Source organism: Daphnia magna, linkage group LG7 (assembly GCF_020631705.1).
Source record: "Daphnia magna isolate NIES linkage group LG7, ASM2063170v1.1, whole genome shotgun sequence".
Lineage (NCBI taxonomy): Eukaryota > Metazoa > Arthropoda > Branchiopoda > Diplostraca > Daphniidae > Daphnia > Daphnia magna.
Window position 1 is genome coordinate 11850873 of NC_059188.1, and position 12555 is coordinate 11863427.

The window sequence follows — 12555 nt, forward strand, 5'->3', positions numbered from 1 at the left end:
GACAAACTGGAACACTAAATTTAATAGAGAGTTTACTGTAGTCCACAAGAGATGTCGTTTTGAACGTGTAAATAAACATGGCTCTCCGGCGCTTAAATGTTTGTGTTTCGTTCTCATGGAAAATGAAGTATTCTACCCACAGTGACCCCTTGGTAAGTCCAAATCTCAACTTTTATTTACGGTGGTTTAGCATTGTTGTAGAATTGATGTAATTAGGGCACAAAATTAAAAGAACGGCAAGCCCAGATGATGAAGAAAGGTTTGCCGGTCAAAAAACCAATCGAAGGCGTAAAGAATGTCATACTTGTCGCCTCCGGTAAAGGTGGTGTTGGCAAATCCACTGTGGCAGGTTCGTCAAAAGTATAACATTAGGATAAATAGGGTTATTCTCATTTCTTCTCTCTGACAGTCAATCTTGCCCTTGCACTGAGTCGGCACTTACCTACACAAGATGTTGGTCTGCTAGATGCAGATATATTTGGGCCTTCTATACCGACTATGATGAATCTCTCTGGTAACCCCTCATTAACCGAGAAAAACCTTATCAAACCACTTGTGAACTACAATATCAAATGGTAGCCGTGTTTCAGTTTACTGGTCGATTTCCTACTTCATCTGATTTCTTTCCTTTTTTCTCATTAGCATGTCAATGGGATTTTTAGTTGACAACAATGCTCCAGTTGTTTGGAGAGGTCTCATGGTAATGTCAGCCATTGAGAAACTCCTACGCCAGGTAGATTGGTCGCCATTAGATTACTTGATAATAGATATGCCTCCTGGCACGGGCGATACCCAACTATCCATAGCTCAAAATATCCCAGTGGCGGGAGCCGTTGTCGTCACCACCCCACAGGAAATTGCATTAATCGATGCTCGGAAAGGGGCGTTGATGTTTGAAAAAGTGGGAATACCTGTCCTGGGTCTAGTCAACAACATGGCTTCGTATTCGTGCCCCAACTGTGGTCATCATAGTCATATTTTTGGTGCCACGGGCGCCGAGAAACTCGGCAAAGAAATCGGTAATCTAACCGTCGCGTCCTTAAGCATAAATTTTAGAAACTTCCTAGTCATAAAATGTTTTTTTTTTTTTTCCTTTCCACTCCGCTTCCTTCCAACAGGTGTAGATGTCTTGGTGGACATACCGTTAGACACCTCTATAATGGAGGCTGCTGACGGTGGCTATCCGATTGTTATCTCTTCTGCAAGCAATAATCCCTTGGTATTATTATCATTACTGTCATTAAAAAATGGTTACAAAACTCATCTAAAAAGCTCTATCATTCTCGGAGTTAAAAAGTCAAACGCGCGTGGTTGATGATTTATATTTTGTTGTTTTCTCTCTTTGTTTTCTCGTTCTCTACTACGCAGGTCCAGGCGTACATGTCGTTAGCCGAAAAGGTTCTTAGTCGATTGAGTGCTATTAAGAATGAGCCGAGCCGGTGAAAGAAATAAGAGAGATACAGCGAGGCACTGAGAGTCAAAGGAGAGATTACGTGTGTGAGTAAATGAGTAAGGAAAATTGAAAATTCATTTTCGGATGTGAGAGAAAAAAAATAAAGTTACATGCGGTTTATTTTTTGGTTGTTAGTGCGACTAGACATCGGCTTCGTCACGTGACCTTTTTATCGTTTTCAAACTGTATGCCATCCCCCATAAGCTCGAGAAGAAAAAAAAATTGGGAAAACAATACAATTATTAGGAAAAAGGAAAATTGTTCTAATTAAAAACATTGCTGGACGATAAAAAATAACATGGAGAAAATCGGTTGAGTCGATCATGGGGAAAAAAGAGGGATCCACCCATAATCATGGAATATTTCAGTTCCTTTCTTTCTTTCCCCTTTTTTTGTGTGTGTTTTGAAGAAGGTATTTGAAGAGGTCATCGTGAGATCAGCAAAAAGAAAAAGAGAGCCAAAAAATGTAAACAAAAAAATTTCAAAATAAAATTCAAAAACTAGTTCGTGGGAGGAAGTTTCTTTCTTTCTTCTCTGTATCGTATAGGAACACCAGTAAAGTATAGTAACAAGGGCCGGGGTGGGGAGGAGATAACACACACATCGCACACACAAAAAAAGAAGAAGATACAATGCGAAGGATCCATCCCCATTCTTTCACCTCTCCCGTGTGGAACACACACATACACACACACACACACTAAAATTCTGTACAGTGATAACTCATCGTCCGTACGGATAAGAGTAGAAAGAAGGAGGAGGCAAACGGTTGGTGTTAATATTTGTTGTTGTTTTGTAAATTAATATGATTCACATTTCCAAGGATTCCCGACAATATTAAAAATGACTGCTAAAAAAGGAAGAAAAAAAAAAGGAATGTTTCTGTTAGTTGCATCTAAAAGTCCCGTCACCATCGTTAGTAGCGCTGCGGGTTAATTGGATGATTCCCATATGACAATGCTTCCGAGTTAGTTGAATGCTTTTTTTTTTTTTGTTTATTCATTTTTCTTCCTTTTTTTTTTTTCTTTTCCTGACTTGTTTATTTTTAAATCCTGGTTCGTTGGTTTTGGTTTCGTCTTCCATCGTTACGAATTTCTTTCTTTTTCCTTTCTTTTTTTATTCTTACGTAATGTACAATCGAGTCTCTTTTTTGTTTTGTTTTCTCTCGTTAGTCGGACTGTGTGAGTGTTTTTCTTGGGAGGTGGGAAACTAAGAATTTGCTGATGAGGAATATTAACGCTCCGGTGGACGTTCAACCACATAGGGTCTCTTCCGTTCCCGACAGGATTTTTTGTGAACAGGCCAGTCCTTTTGTTGGCAATAGGTCCCGCAGTATCTGGCTTCCTGTAAATATAAACCAAGTGGTGCGAGGCGAAAGGGAAAAAGAACAAGAACAAAAAAATTAAGTTTTGGGCCAGAGAATGCAGACAAGAGATTCAACGTGTCAGTCTCTTTCTGGATTGTTCTTACTCTTTGAGCTATGTGTGACAAAGGGACTTGACATACCTGACACCGTCCGCAAATAGAGAATTCTCTCAGCTCGCGTTCCATATTCGTGCACGGCGGGTAGTGGCATTCGTAGTAGCAGAAGGTATCGTCTTCGTCGTCAATCACCTCGCCATTGACATTATAATAACGCGTAACTCCCAGCTCGCCAAAATGCTAACGATCCAATTGATTTCGTTTGATTAGTACATTTTCGAAATTGGTGGCCAACTGCGTGCACGTTACCTCTTCGACCGGATCGGCAGGTAATTGTTGTATGGCAGCCCAGTAAAGCGAATGTTCCCTGGTGGTTGTCGGTGTTGTGTTGACGCTAAGGTCGTCACAGTGATGTTGGACGCTGGTGGCCGACGTCGTCGTCGTCACGGTAGCGCGATGGACAATGTTGTGTTGGCGACCGCTAGATGGAAGCGCCGTCCCTTTGGCCACCAAATTCAAATTTTCTAGGCGATTATCCACCGTAACGCCGTTGCGGTGAACGACTTGAAAACCTGGCGCTATACCTCCACAGTGTCTCTCCCTGTATAATAATAAGAACAAAGAAAGAAGGAAAAAAAAAGGAAAAATTATAGAGAGAAAGCCAATGAATTTTCGGGATTCATAAATAATTGAGTCATCCATCCGTTAGTGTCACGGTTGTATGCGCGGCTGTTAAATTCGGGAATCAACAAGGGGAAAGGAGGTCGGGACCGGTAGCATTCTTCGCACTCCTTCTTCCCTGTTTTCCTTCTTTCTTTCGTTCCTGTCTTTCTTCTTTATCGTCGACTGCAGTGCCAATTAACATTTCAACATATACAAGACACAGGAGCATGTGCTGGACTGTACTGGAATTGTTTAAAGGTAAAAGAAGCAACACACACAAAAAAAAGAAAAAAATATTCCAGAATGCCCGGGGATCTAGTTCTTCTTGACCGATTGCCAAATGTCACACTGAAAAAAGTAGGGAGAAACGCGCAACGACAGCAGGACGTCACACACACCAACCAGCAAAGGTAAGCAAAAATATTCCATCTTTTTTGGCCTCAACATTTCGGTGGAAAAAAACCTTAAGGGTTTCGAGTTTCTTCTTCTTCTTCTTTTTTTTTTTTTTTGTAGTTTAAATCCCTCGCTATTGGTACGTTTGTTTAAAAAAGATGCGCAAAGATCTAGGGCCTCCTGACTTATATTAAGGATCCTATACCACGTGCTTTTTCTTTTCCCGAGACATGCTTAAGAGTGTGTAGCAACTTTTTGGCTCTGATTTCCTTGCCTTTTTCTCTTTTTTTTTGTGATTGTGCCACTACGAATGGCTGCCATAGCGACCGCACATGGACCGTAAAATGCATCGATCGGGGAGGGGGCTTCTATGATTTTCCTTCCGCGCAAAGCGCTCACACGGGCGGGTTATTGATGGGTGACGAGGTAGTAGTTCATTTCCCGTGCGCTCGTCCTTGGCAAAGACTTTTTTTCTTTTTTTAATTTTTTGTTTCATTACAAAGCAGAAGAAAAAAGGAAAGGAGATTGATGTGGATTTTTTAAATGTTATCCAAGCACACTTCACGGCCCGATAGAGAACTCGAATCAAATGATGATTAATATTAAAAGAAAACCGCACGGCACCATTATTAATCCTCTCCAATCGTAAAACGCGTTTCAAGTTTCGATTTTTACTTTAATGACGAAAACTAAAATTTAAAAAAAGAAAAGAAAACAAGTGTAAATTTGTTCGTTAGAACAGTGAGAAGCCGATCATTTCCGCCATCGATATTTTGATAAAAATGAATTTTTCTTTTACAAACAATTTGAAATGTTCTCACGTCCGTGGTGTTTAGTTAAAGAAAGAAAAAAAAAAGAACAATTTCTTTGTCGCGACAACCGACAGTACAACACGCAGAGCCTCGATGTTTTTCGTGCTAACGAATGAAAACAACTTTACTGAACGTTAGGAGGGCAAATTAAGCGGCGGCTCGAGACCCATTGGCCCTGCAAAAAAAAAGAAAAACAAAAAATTTAATTTCTTCTTTTTAAATAATAGCTGACTGATCATCATGAAATGTTCTCACGATCTTTTCCTCGAGGCATCGTATAAGTATAGGTTACACTATTGTGTCAGAAAGAAAAGAAAAAAAAAAAGCCTCGCAAGATTTTCTTCGATTCTGCGCGTTGAAATACATTTTTTTTTGAAGGCGAATATCCAAATCTTTAGAGCTCCAGCGACGCGTGTTCAAAAGCGAACTGAGAAAAAAGAAAAGCTTTTGTTGTTTTTGTACTGACGGTTGGCTGTACAAAAGAAGAAGAAGAAAAAAATGTATTATACCATTGGATTTTCGATTGGAAGCCTTGAGGGGAAGGACCATCATCCTGTGATGAGAGAGAGAGAGAGAGAGAAAAACGGAGCTGTTGATCCGGAAACGGACAATCGGACTGTACAGGAAAGAAGGGGAGGCTACGCCCAGGTGCGCCGGACGGTAGGATGTATACAACTAGGGGTTGGATGGCCAGCTGCTATCCGATAAAAACGGAAATGATTTGAAACCCACAAAAATATTTGACGTCAACGAAAAATTTCCAAAAATAATAATTCAGTTCAATGAATTTCCAATCAGCTCCAGTAAGTTATAAGAATCTCAACAATGCGTGAGGAGACTCAAACAAAAAGTACGATTGTCAAGTACTGAATGAAAATGCTGGCGAAAAACGAACATTAAAGAAAAAAACGGAGCGGCATTAAGAAATAGTTAAATATATTTGTTTTGTTTTTTTTTGAATTTCAAGAAATGAAGAAAAGCAGACAGATGTCCGTACGGTTTGCGCTACTGCAGCTGCCGCTCGCAGCAAACCAGCAGGGCCAGGAGGGGAGATGCAGACAGGGCGCAAAGCCGTGCGCCAACCACCTGGTTCAACCGTTTCTCGCCACACACACACATCAGACAGACCTCTATTATCATCAGCCCGATTTTGCCTCTTATTCCTGCCGAATAATAACATCGTATACCAAAAGGGGAATTGCGCAGCTGAAAAACCACTTTCATTCTTTAGCTGTTTTTTGTTGTTTAGGTCCCTCCACATAGGCGTGAGTTGCTCGGTTACGATCGGTTATTGTCGTGCGTGTAGATCCCGCAGAGTCATCCCAAATGAGATTGTGAACCGTTAGAGTGTCATCACGACGAAAGCTTTTTGTTTTTTGTTTTTTTCTTGGTTAACTCTCATTCGTTAGCAATACCTCGATGGTAGTCGGCGATATTCCGTAGTTTGGGTGCAATCATTCGGGTAACCCTCCCCACAGCAAATTCGGTGTGTACCTGGGGCTGTAAACAACGACAAGTTGGGCAGGAAAAGACAAAACCCCGGTGTGTGTACGACTTTAACGAAACACAACTAAAGGTGTGTGTAATAAAAGCCCAAGGTATAACGAATCTTGGTGTGCGATGTACGGGAGCGAGTGAACACAACAGCGGGGGGGCAGAAGGATAAAAAATTTTTTTTTTCAAGTCCCGGTGCCAACGAACCGAATCCCTCGAGGCCATCGTCGTTGGATCTCAAAACATGGAAGAAACGCATGTGTGTACACATGCAATCTCTATGCGGTGTGTACAGTTGACTTTGAATTGTCACACACGTATCGGTTTTTATTATTTCCCGGCGCCATTGTTTTCTCTACACTTGGAAGAAAGAAAAATGTTTTTTTTCCTTTACTGGCATTTGATTTAAGAAAGTAATCCAGTTCGAATGTTTCTTTTAAGATCATGAAAGAGACCAGATTTCTTCGAGTCGGCTCTCCTCTTCTTTGATAGAAAAATGAAATTTAATCTGCGTTCTCTTGCGCACCCCTCCTCCCCCCCTTTGCTTCTCTATCTACATAAAAACATCGTTGCTCCACCATGTCAGCTCTCTCGGGTTACGTCGAAACTGTAAACTCTTTCCCAACTTTTTTAAATTTTTAATCGAAATATTTTTTAAAAAAAACTCCTTTTTGTGTGTGTGTGTGTGTGTGGACGGGACGCGCTATATGACAGCCGTCACGCTGCCGAGTCAACGGACGGATGCACTTGGTTCATTCTCTTTTATTTATTCTTCGATTTCAAAAAGGAAGACCAAGAAGAATTGTTGAATCGTGAACGGAAGTTCATTTTAAATTTCTATAGTCCAGTAGGGGAAAAAAAAAAAAAAATGAATCTTACCACAAAAGCTGGTGGACATATGCTCCCGAACTGCGGCCGCGGGCAACGTCGTAGGCATAAGCGAAAATGCGAGCTCCTCCGCCGTTCCGGTCGACGTCCATCCTGGCCTCGAACGCATACTCTTGAACAAGTCCAATGTCTCGCTCATCCAGTAGAGCATACTTGACCTGTTTCATTTTTTTTTTTTTCCGCATCAAAGAAAACAAACAAAAAACCAGAACAAATTAGCCAGCGAAAATACAAGAATTTTTTTTAAAGGAAAGCGTCTTTGGGTTGGGATTTATATTGAGCGGATGCAGAGAGGGCAAACCCCCCCCGCCTTTTTTTCGATGAGGATGCCCAGAAGCCTTGTGATTGTCTATATAGGATCCTCAACGATCGATCCTTTTGCCATCGCGCATTTTCGTTTTTAGGGGTGGGTGAGAGTTGTTGCTACCGGGATTTCCTTATCCCCCCTCGCGCTCCGCCGTTTGAGTCACGAGAGTGAACCAACATGAAAAATAGGATAAGACGAGTTGGGGGGTGGAAGGGCGGGCAGTGGACATTTTTTGTGTGCTCCCCATTCCAGCTCTGCCCGTCCCACCAAACGGAGCGAGCAAAAGGCGCGGACGGGAGCCAAGTGTCTGCTCGTGAGAGGGCGTCAGTCGATCAATACTTTTCATGTTTAAAAGGAAAGGAGCGGGGTCTGCATGTTGCTTATGCCGGCAAATCATTCAATAGAAAGTCGGACTTTTTGCCCTTTGTCAGTTTTTTTATCAAAAATTAATAGACTAGTTAATCTAGTTAACTATATAGACGGCCGTAATCTCTGTTAACTGTTCTTGCCAATGAGGCTGGATTATCATTAACTCGTCTAAACTAGATAACAAAAAAGGCACCACATGTGTGCGACGTGGCAGGATTTTTCGTTATCATCATCATCATCATCATCATCACAAAAACGGGACAGTCTTTTGTTCTCGATTTTTTTTTTCACGAAAAAAAAAATCGTGAAATTATGTTTTTAAGAAAAACAGCTTTTTTTTCCTTCTTTTGTTTAATTTAAAACAAAGCAAAATTTGAAAAATAAAAAAACGGGACAAGCGAAATGGGGAACCAAGGAAGAAAAATACAAACACGAGCGTTCTCAAAGAGATACTCCGACGTCAAGTTTTTTTTTTTTCATAGAAAATCGTGACTGTCTCTTGATTGCTCGTCATCATGTTTATTCTGATATTCCCTTCGGGTTGTTTTTTTTTTTTTTTCCATATAGATTATCCTTGGTAACCCAAACCTTTCAATCGTGTAATACGCAAATAAGTCATCTGCCTGCTCATGTCGAAAAAAAAATAAAATAAAACCCGTTTTTTTTTCTTTTTAGCCCAGCCAGAAGATACTTCCTTTTTTTTTTTCGCATGATGGCTAACAATAATAACAACAATAGAATTTTGTAACCAGAGCTCCTTTTGCTAGGGTTCCTTCCGGAGCATCCGGCGCTTCTGGCATTTGTTCATCCGATATTTTTTTTTTTTTCAAGAATTGAAAAGAAAAAAAAAAAAAGGAAAGTTCATTGTTCGGACGGTTGGTGGTGTGAACCGCAGACCAAGGCTAAAAGATTAAAGAAAATACACAACGACCAGGTGATGAGCGGACGCCGGTTGACCACGAAGGGTTTCCCCTCCTCTCTTTGGAGTCGGTTGTGAGGAGGGCTTTGAACAACAGCAGTACAGTATGCAATCATTGCTTATACGTAGTATTATAGTAGTGTTTTTTTTTTTTATGGTGGGAGAATGGGAAATAACACGCCAGCAAAAGTCGTTTGACTGTCTCTTCCGGAATTGAAACAAATAAAAAGAAAAATAATAATGATATTCACATTTCCTTTTTACAGTTGAAAAGTGGCTGATGGCGGTTTGTTGGACGGAAGAAACAAACCAGCAACACACTTCCGCTCCATTTCAATGTGAAGAGGGGAGATGTTTTTTTGTTTTTTAAATAATTTTTTTCTTTTACAGGATTTTTTAAAGGAAATATATCGACGAGCAATTTTCAAATGGACACGCATCCCCCGTTACAAATGGGATTTTTTTTTTTTAACAAGAAAATAAAAGTTGTTTCATTTCAAGATCGCTGTTTTCCCACCGTGTTACGTACCGAAACGAAAAGTTCCCGAGTGAAAACAAAAAGAAACCGCCATCAAAAATGAAAAAAAAATATTTCCCAAACCGCAAAATGTCCGGTTTCACGGCCGCGTCATATTTGACTTTGAGAAAGAGAAAAAAAAAGGGGGGGGGGATTTCTAAAGTTCGTTGTCGTCTGTGGTAAGAAAAAGACAAAATCCGGTCTGTACTCGGTGCCTATCTTTCTCAAACACACAGCCAAAATACACAAGACAGAAAAAGAAAAACAAAAAAAAAAAGTTCGGCAACCCAAAAAGCTACGAGAGTTTCTTATACATCAGTGCCCGTGTATATTATTTCAAGTAGAAAAAGAACTCGCTTATTTGCTTCTTTTTTTGTTGAAAAACTTTAGGGATTGCTCTTATCGATGACTCGAAGCCACACAAAGTCCAAAAAGAAAAATCCCAAAATTTGTTTCATCTTCTTTGACCGCTTATCGGTTCTCTTTTCTTATTGGCTGTGGGAAACGAATGGCCGGTTTTTGTGTGTGTGTTTTGTTTGACGTTTCAGGTCCCGTGTGAAAGACTCTTCGTTATCGTTATGGAATTATGTGTTTGATGGCATGGACCCTATAGTTTTCCAACCCCGAGACTCCGCACACAGACACACCTCCCTGTTCTCGTATGCGATGTTTTATTGTCTAGTGTAATCTTATCCATCTGATCCGGACGATTTCCGTTTTACCCTATCCATCGTTGTATTTTTTTTTCTATTTTCCTTTACCAGCCATGGGTAGAGATACTAACTGTATTGATCCTTTCTCTCTCTCTTTTAGGAGTGGGCTCTTTAGATACTGGTAGTACCATTTTCGTTTGGGGGGGGAGGAGATCGAAAGAGATTGACATTGCGCTGGATTGCGATGTCAATCTCGAGGCTATGATGAAAATTTTGTAGACACGATAGGCAAACGAAAACGAAAAAAAAAAATGAATTGAATTGAATTCAAATAGTTTTAAGGACGGATGAGTGACAGATGAATGCAAAGAATAGAATTAAAAAAAAAAAAATATGGGGGAGTTTGTTGATCAAATAGAAAATGTGTGTTTAAGAACCTTTCCAGCTGCGCGGCCAAGCCGGACAATACCCAGTTTCAGACCGGAGACTTGTGAAGATGTTGAAGACGACGTGGACGACGCTCCACTGGCGTTTGATGCGGGTAAGATTTTCATCTTTCGTGTGGTTCAACAACAGCCAACAATGGCAGAGAATTTCGAGTTTCTTCAGTCGTTGACTGGGAGGAAAAAAAAAATTCACTTTGAACACTCGAAACTATGCAAAAGGAACTCGTCGATAACTCTTTTTTGTTGTTGCAAGTTTCCCTTTCAGATGTGATGCAAGAAAAAAAAAGCGATGAAACTGTAATCACCACTTATTCACATACATCCTGGCTTGATAAAAAAAATAACTTGACTTGTTGATGAATTAAATTTCAAAAAAAACACTCACTGTAAAAAAAAAAAGTAAACAGAGATCTTGAAACACTCAGCCGCACACAGAGCGTATCAAATGTTTTGAACGCGTCCGGTCTTGTGGAGCTTTGCCCGACGACTGACTCGAAAAACTGGAGCTCAGCTGTGAGCTTTTGTGTCTGCCCTCTTCCTGCCGTCTGCTAGGCCTTTGGCCGCGCGCGCGCGCGCGCGTTCTTTTTGTGCTGTTCCGTACACTTGAATTTCTGCTGGTAGTGGTGCAGCACTGCACAAAGGAAATACTGTAGCTGCAGACGAGCACCGGTTGTTTTGAAGTCTAGTGTCGGCCAGCTTGCAACGCTGCTCTAGTGGAACACACGATTCAGCTGTCGTTGAGTTCGTTCCACGAGTCACAAAGCAACACACACATATACATCTGATAGTCTACACACACACACACACACTAAAGGAGCCGTTGGTTAGAGAGAGCATGTGGGTTGTTGGCTTTGCAGCAACTTCTTCCGTTGTGTGACACGAGCGACCGGATCGCTGACTGCTGTGCCCTCAGGCAATGTTAATGTACGTTATACTTTTTATTTTCTTTTCTTTTCGGGCTTTGTGCGTGTACATGTGTTTCCCCTCTGTATATATGCGTCTCGTTAACAGTTCTTTCTAGAGAGAAAAATGATTTAAAGCAATGGCTGAAAATTAACATAAAAACAAAAAAGAAAAACCAGTATTCTTTTCTAGTCGAGCGAGCGTCTGCAGCCCACGACCTCGTCACGATCACGAGAACAAAAACAAACAATCTCACACACTGGCTGTTTTGGGGGAAAATAAAATAAAAGAAAACTTGATGGAACCTGTAGTTTTTTTTAAATCGGATCGTCCATAAAATGGCTGATCATTTTGTAATCGACATTTGGTCTGAAGTCTGATAAGGCTGTTTATTCGCCCGAGAAGAAGGTTCCCAAAAACGAGTTTTGTATTCCAATTTATGGAGTTCACGTGGTGTTTAGATTGATATTTAAATTACCGGCAACGTTGTTTAGTCGTCATGACGACGACGCCATCATCAATTCGAAAAGGCGCCCTTTTTTTTCCCCCGCGCTCATTAGTCAGAGTTTTGTTTGTTGTGCCTGGGTATGTGTGTGTGGCTCTTAGTTTCGCGCCCAAATAACATTCCCCAATATCCCAAGGTCTACTAGAGACTAATTTTGTTTCTGTTTAAACAGTCATTTTGGGTGATTAAGAGGCACGTATCGTGCTGTTTTGGTTGTGATCAATTTGGGAACGTTTATTTCACTGTGATGCTTTAATGAGCCTAACCTAAAAAAATCCCCCTCTGCAATCTTTGAGGAAACCCCATTGAATGGTATATTACCAATAAAAAGTAAATGATAGTATTCATAACATTGCATGTTGTTGCAGGGATCATGCCTCGCCGTCTGGAAATCCGAACAACCATTCTGGAAAAGAAATCAGACGTTAGAACAAGAGGGAAAGATGCAAATTCTAATGATTTGTACGCAGATGAAGCTTCTGCAGCTCCTGGAAGAGATTCAACAACTTAAATCAAATGTAAGATTGATTTGTGATAGTCATTAGTCGTCCATGGCTTGTTTGTGCTTGATAACGAGAACACTGTCTGTGATTCTGAGTTGGGCCAACAGGTGGCCTGCGCAGTGCAAAACTTTGAAAATTGTCTTTTCTTTCCTAGATTCAAAAAACAGATGAAAAGATCCTTGGCACTTATGTGAAATCACCATCGAAAAGGAAGAAGAAATCAGACGTCCCTGCCAGAAAAGTAGCCTATGATGTTCTCTACCCAGCTATCGGTAAGTGCCAACCCACGCAGTAATAATCTTTCCCCA

The 12555-nt window shown here is 40.8% G+C and overlaps 3 protein-coding genes across 7 annotated transcripts in view; 2 read left to right on the forward strand and 1 right to left on the reverse strand.

The window, feature by feature from the left end:
* The first annotated feature begins 1 nt into the window (after position 1).
* Positions 2-3477, forward strand: LOC116926478 (iron-sulfur protein NUBPL). Of its 3 annotated transcripts, none has more exons than XR_004396117.2 (7): positions 2-152; positions 217-349; positions 410-575; positions 643-1019; positions 1119-1219; positions 1369-1509; positions 1589-3477. XR_004396117.2 is itself a non-coding variant. In XM_032933377.2 (6 exons), exons 1-6 carry the CDS (start codon positions 78-80, stop codon positions 1441-1443), a joined length of 927 nt encoding a protein of 308 aa, XP_032789268.2. In that variant the 5' UTR covers positions 2-77; the 3' UTR covers positions 1444-3477. The 3 variants fall into 3 exon arrangements, 1 of the variants encoding a protein (XP_032789268.2); XR_004396118.2 differs by having other exon boundaries at positions 1369-1497; XM_032933377.2 differs by having other exon boundaries at positions 1369-3477.
* Positions 1555-10818, reverse strand: LOC116926479 (zinc finger MYND domain-containing protein 19). The gene is made up of 5 exons (XM_032933378.2): positions 10328-10818; positions 7117-7283; positions 3185-3476; positions 2960-3115; positions 1555-2797 (listed from the first exon to the last, which is right to left on the reverse strand). The coding sequence occupies exons 1-5, from the start codon at positions 10442-10444 to the stop codon at positions 2687-2689; spliced, it is 843 nt and encodes a 280-aa protein (XP_032789269.1). The 5' UTR covers positions 10445-10818; the 3' UTR covers positions 1555-2686.
* A 177-nt stretch (positions 10819-10995) lies between these two features.
* Positions 10996-12555, forward strand: part of LOC116926475 — a 33220-nt gene continuing 31660 nt past the window's right edge. For 2 of the 3 annotated variants that reach the window (XM_045176417.1, XM_045176418.1), the window contains exons 1-3: positions 11737-12056; positions 12113-12262; positions 12402-12519. In XM_045176417.1, coding sequence (XP_045032352.1) covers positions 12054-12056; positions 12113-12262; positions 12402-12519 — 271 coding nt within the window. In that variant the 5' untranslated portion in view covers positions 11737-12053. Of the gene's footprint in view, positions 11261-11736; positions 12057-12112; positions 12263-12401; positions 12520-12555 lie in introns of those variants that run through there. The other variant, XM_045176419.1, reaches the window with a different exon arrangement.

Excerpts from the sequence above, each read along its gene's own strand:
- LOC116926478 (XM_032933377.2), top strand. The coding sequence starts at position 78 with ATGGCTCTCCGGCGCTTAAATGTTTGTGTTTCGTTCTCATGGAAAATG. Across the intron at positions 350-409 it reads TGGCAAATCCACTGTGGCAG|TCAATCTTGCCCTTGCACTG; the intron begins GTTCGTCAAAAG and ends TCTCTCTGACAG. Across the intron at positions 576-642 it reads GTGAACTACAATATCAAATG|CATGTCAATGGGATTTTTAG; the intron begins GTAGCCGTGTTT and ends TTTTCTCATTAG.
- LOC116926479 (XM_032933378.2), bottom strand. The coding sequence starts at position 10,444 with ATGAAAATCTTACCCGCATCAAACGCCAGTGGAGCGTCGTCCACGTCG. Across the intron at positions 7,284-10,327 it reads TTGGCCGCGCAGCTGGAAAG|GTCAAGTATGCTCTACTGGA; the intron begins GTTCTTAAACAC and ends AAAATGAAACAG. Across the intron at positions 3,116-3,184 it reads CTGCCGATCCGGTCGAAGAG|CATTTTGGCGAGCTGGGAGT; the intron begins GTAACGTGCACG and ends TTGGATCGTTAG.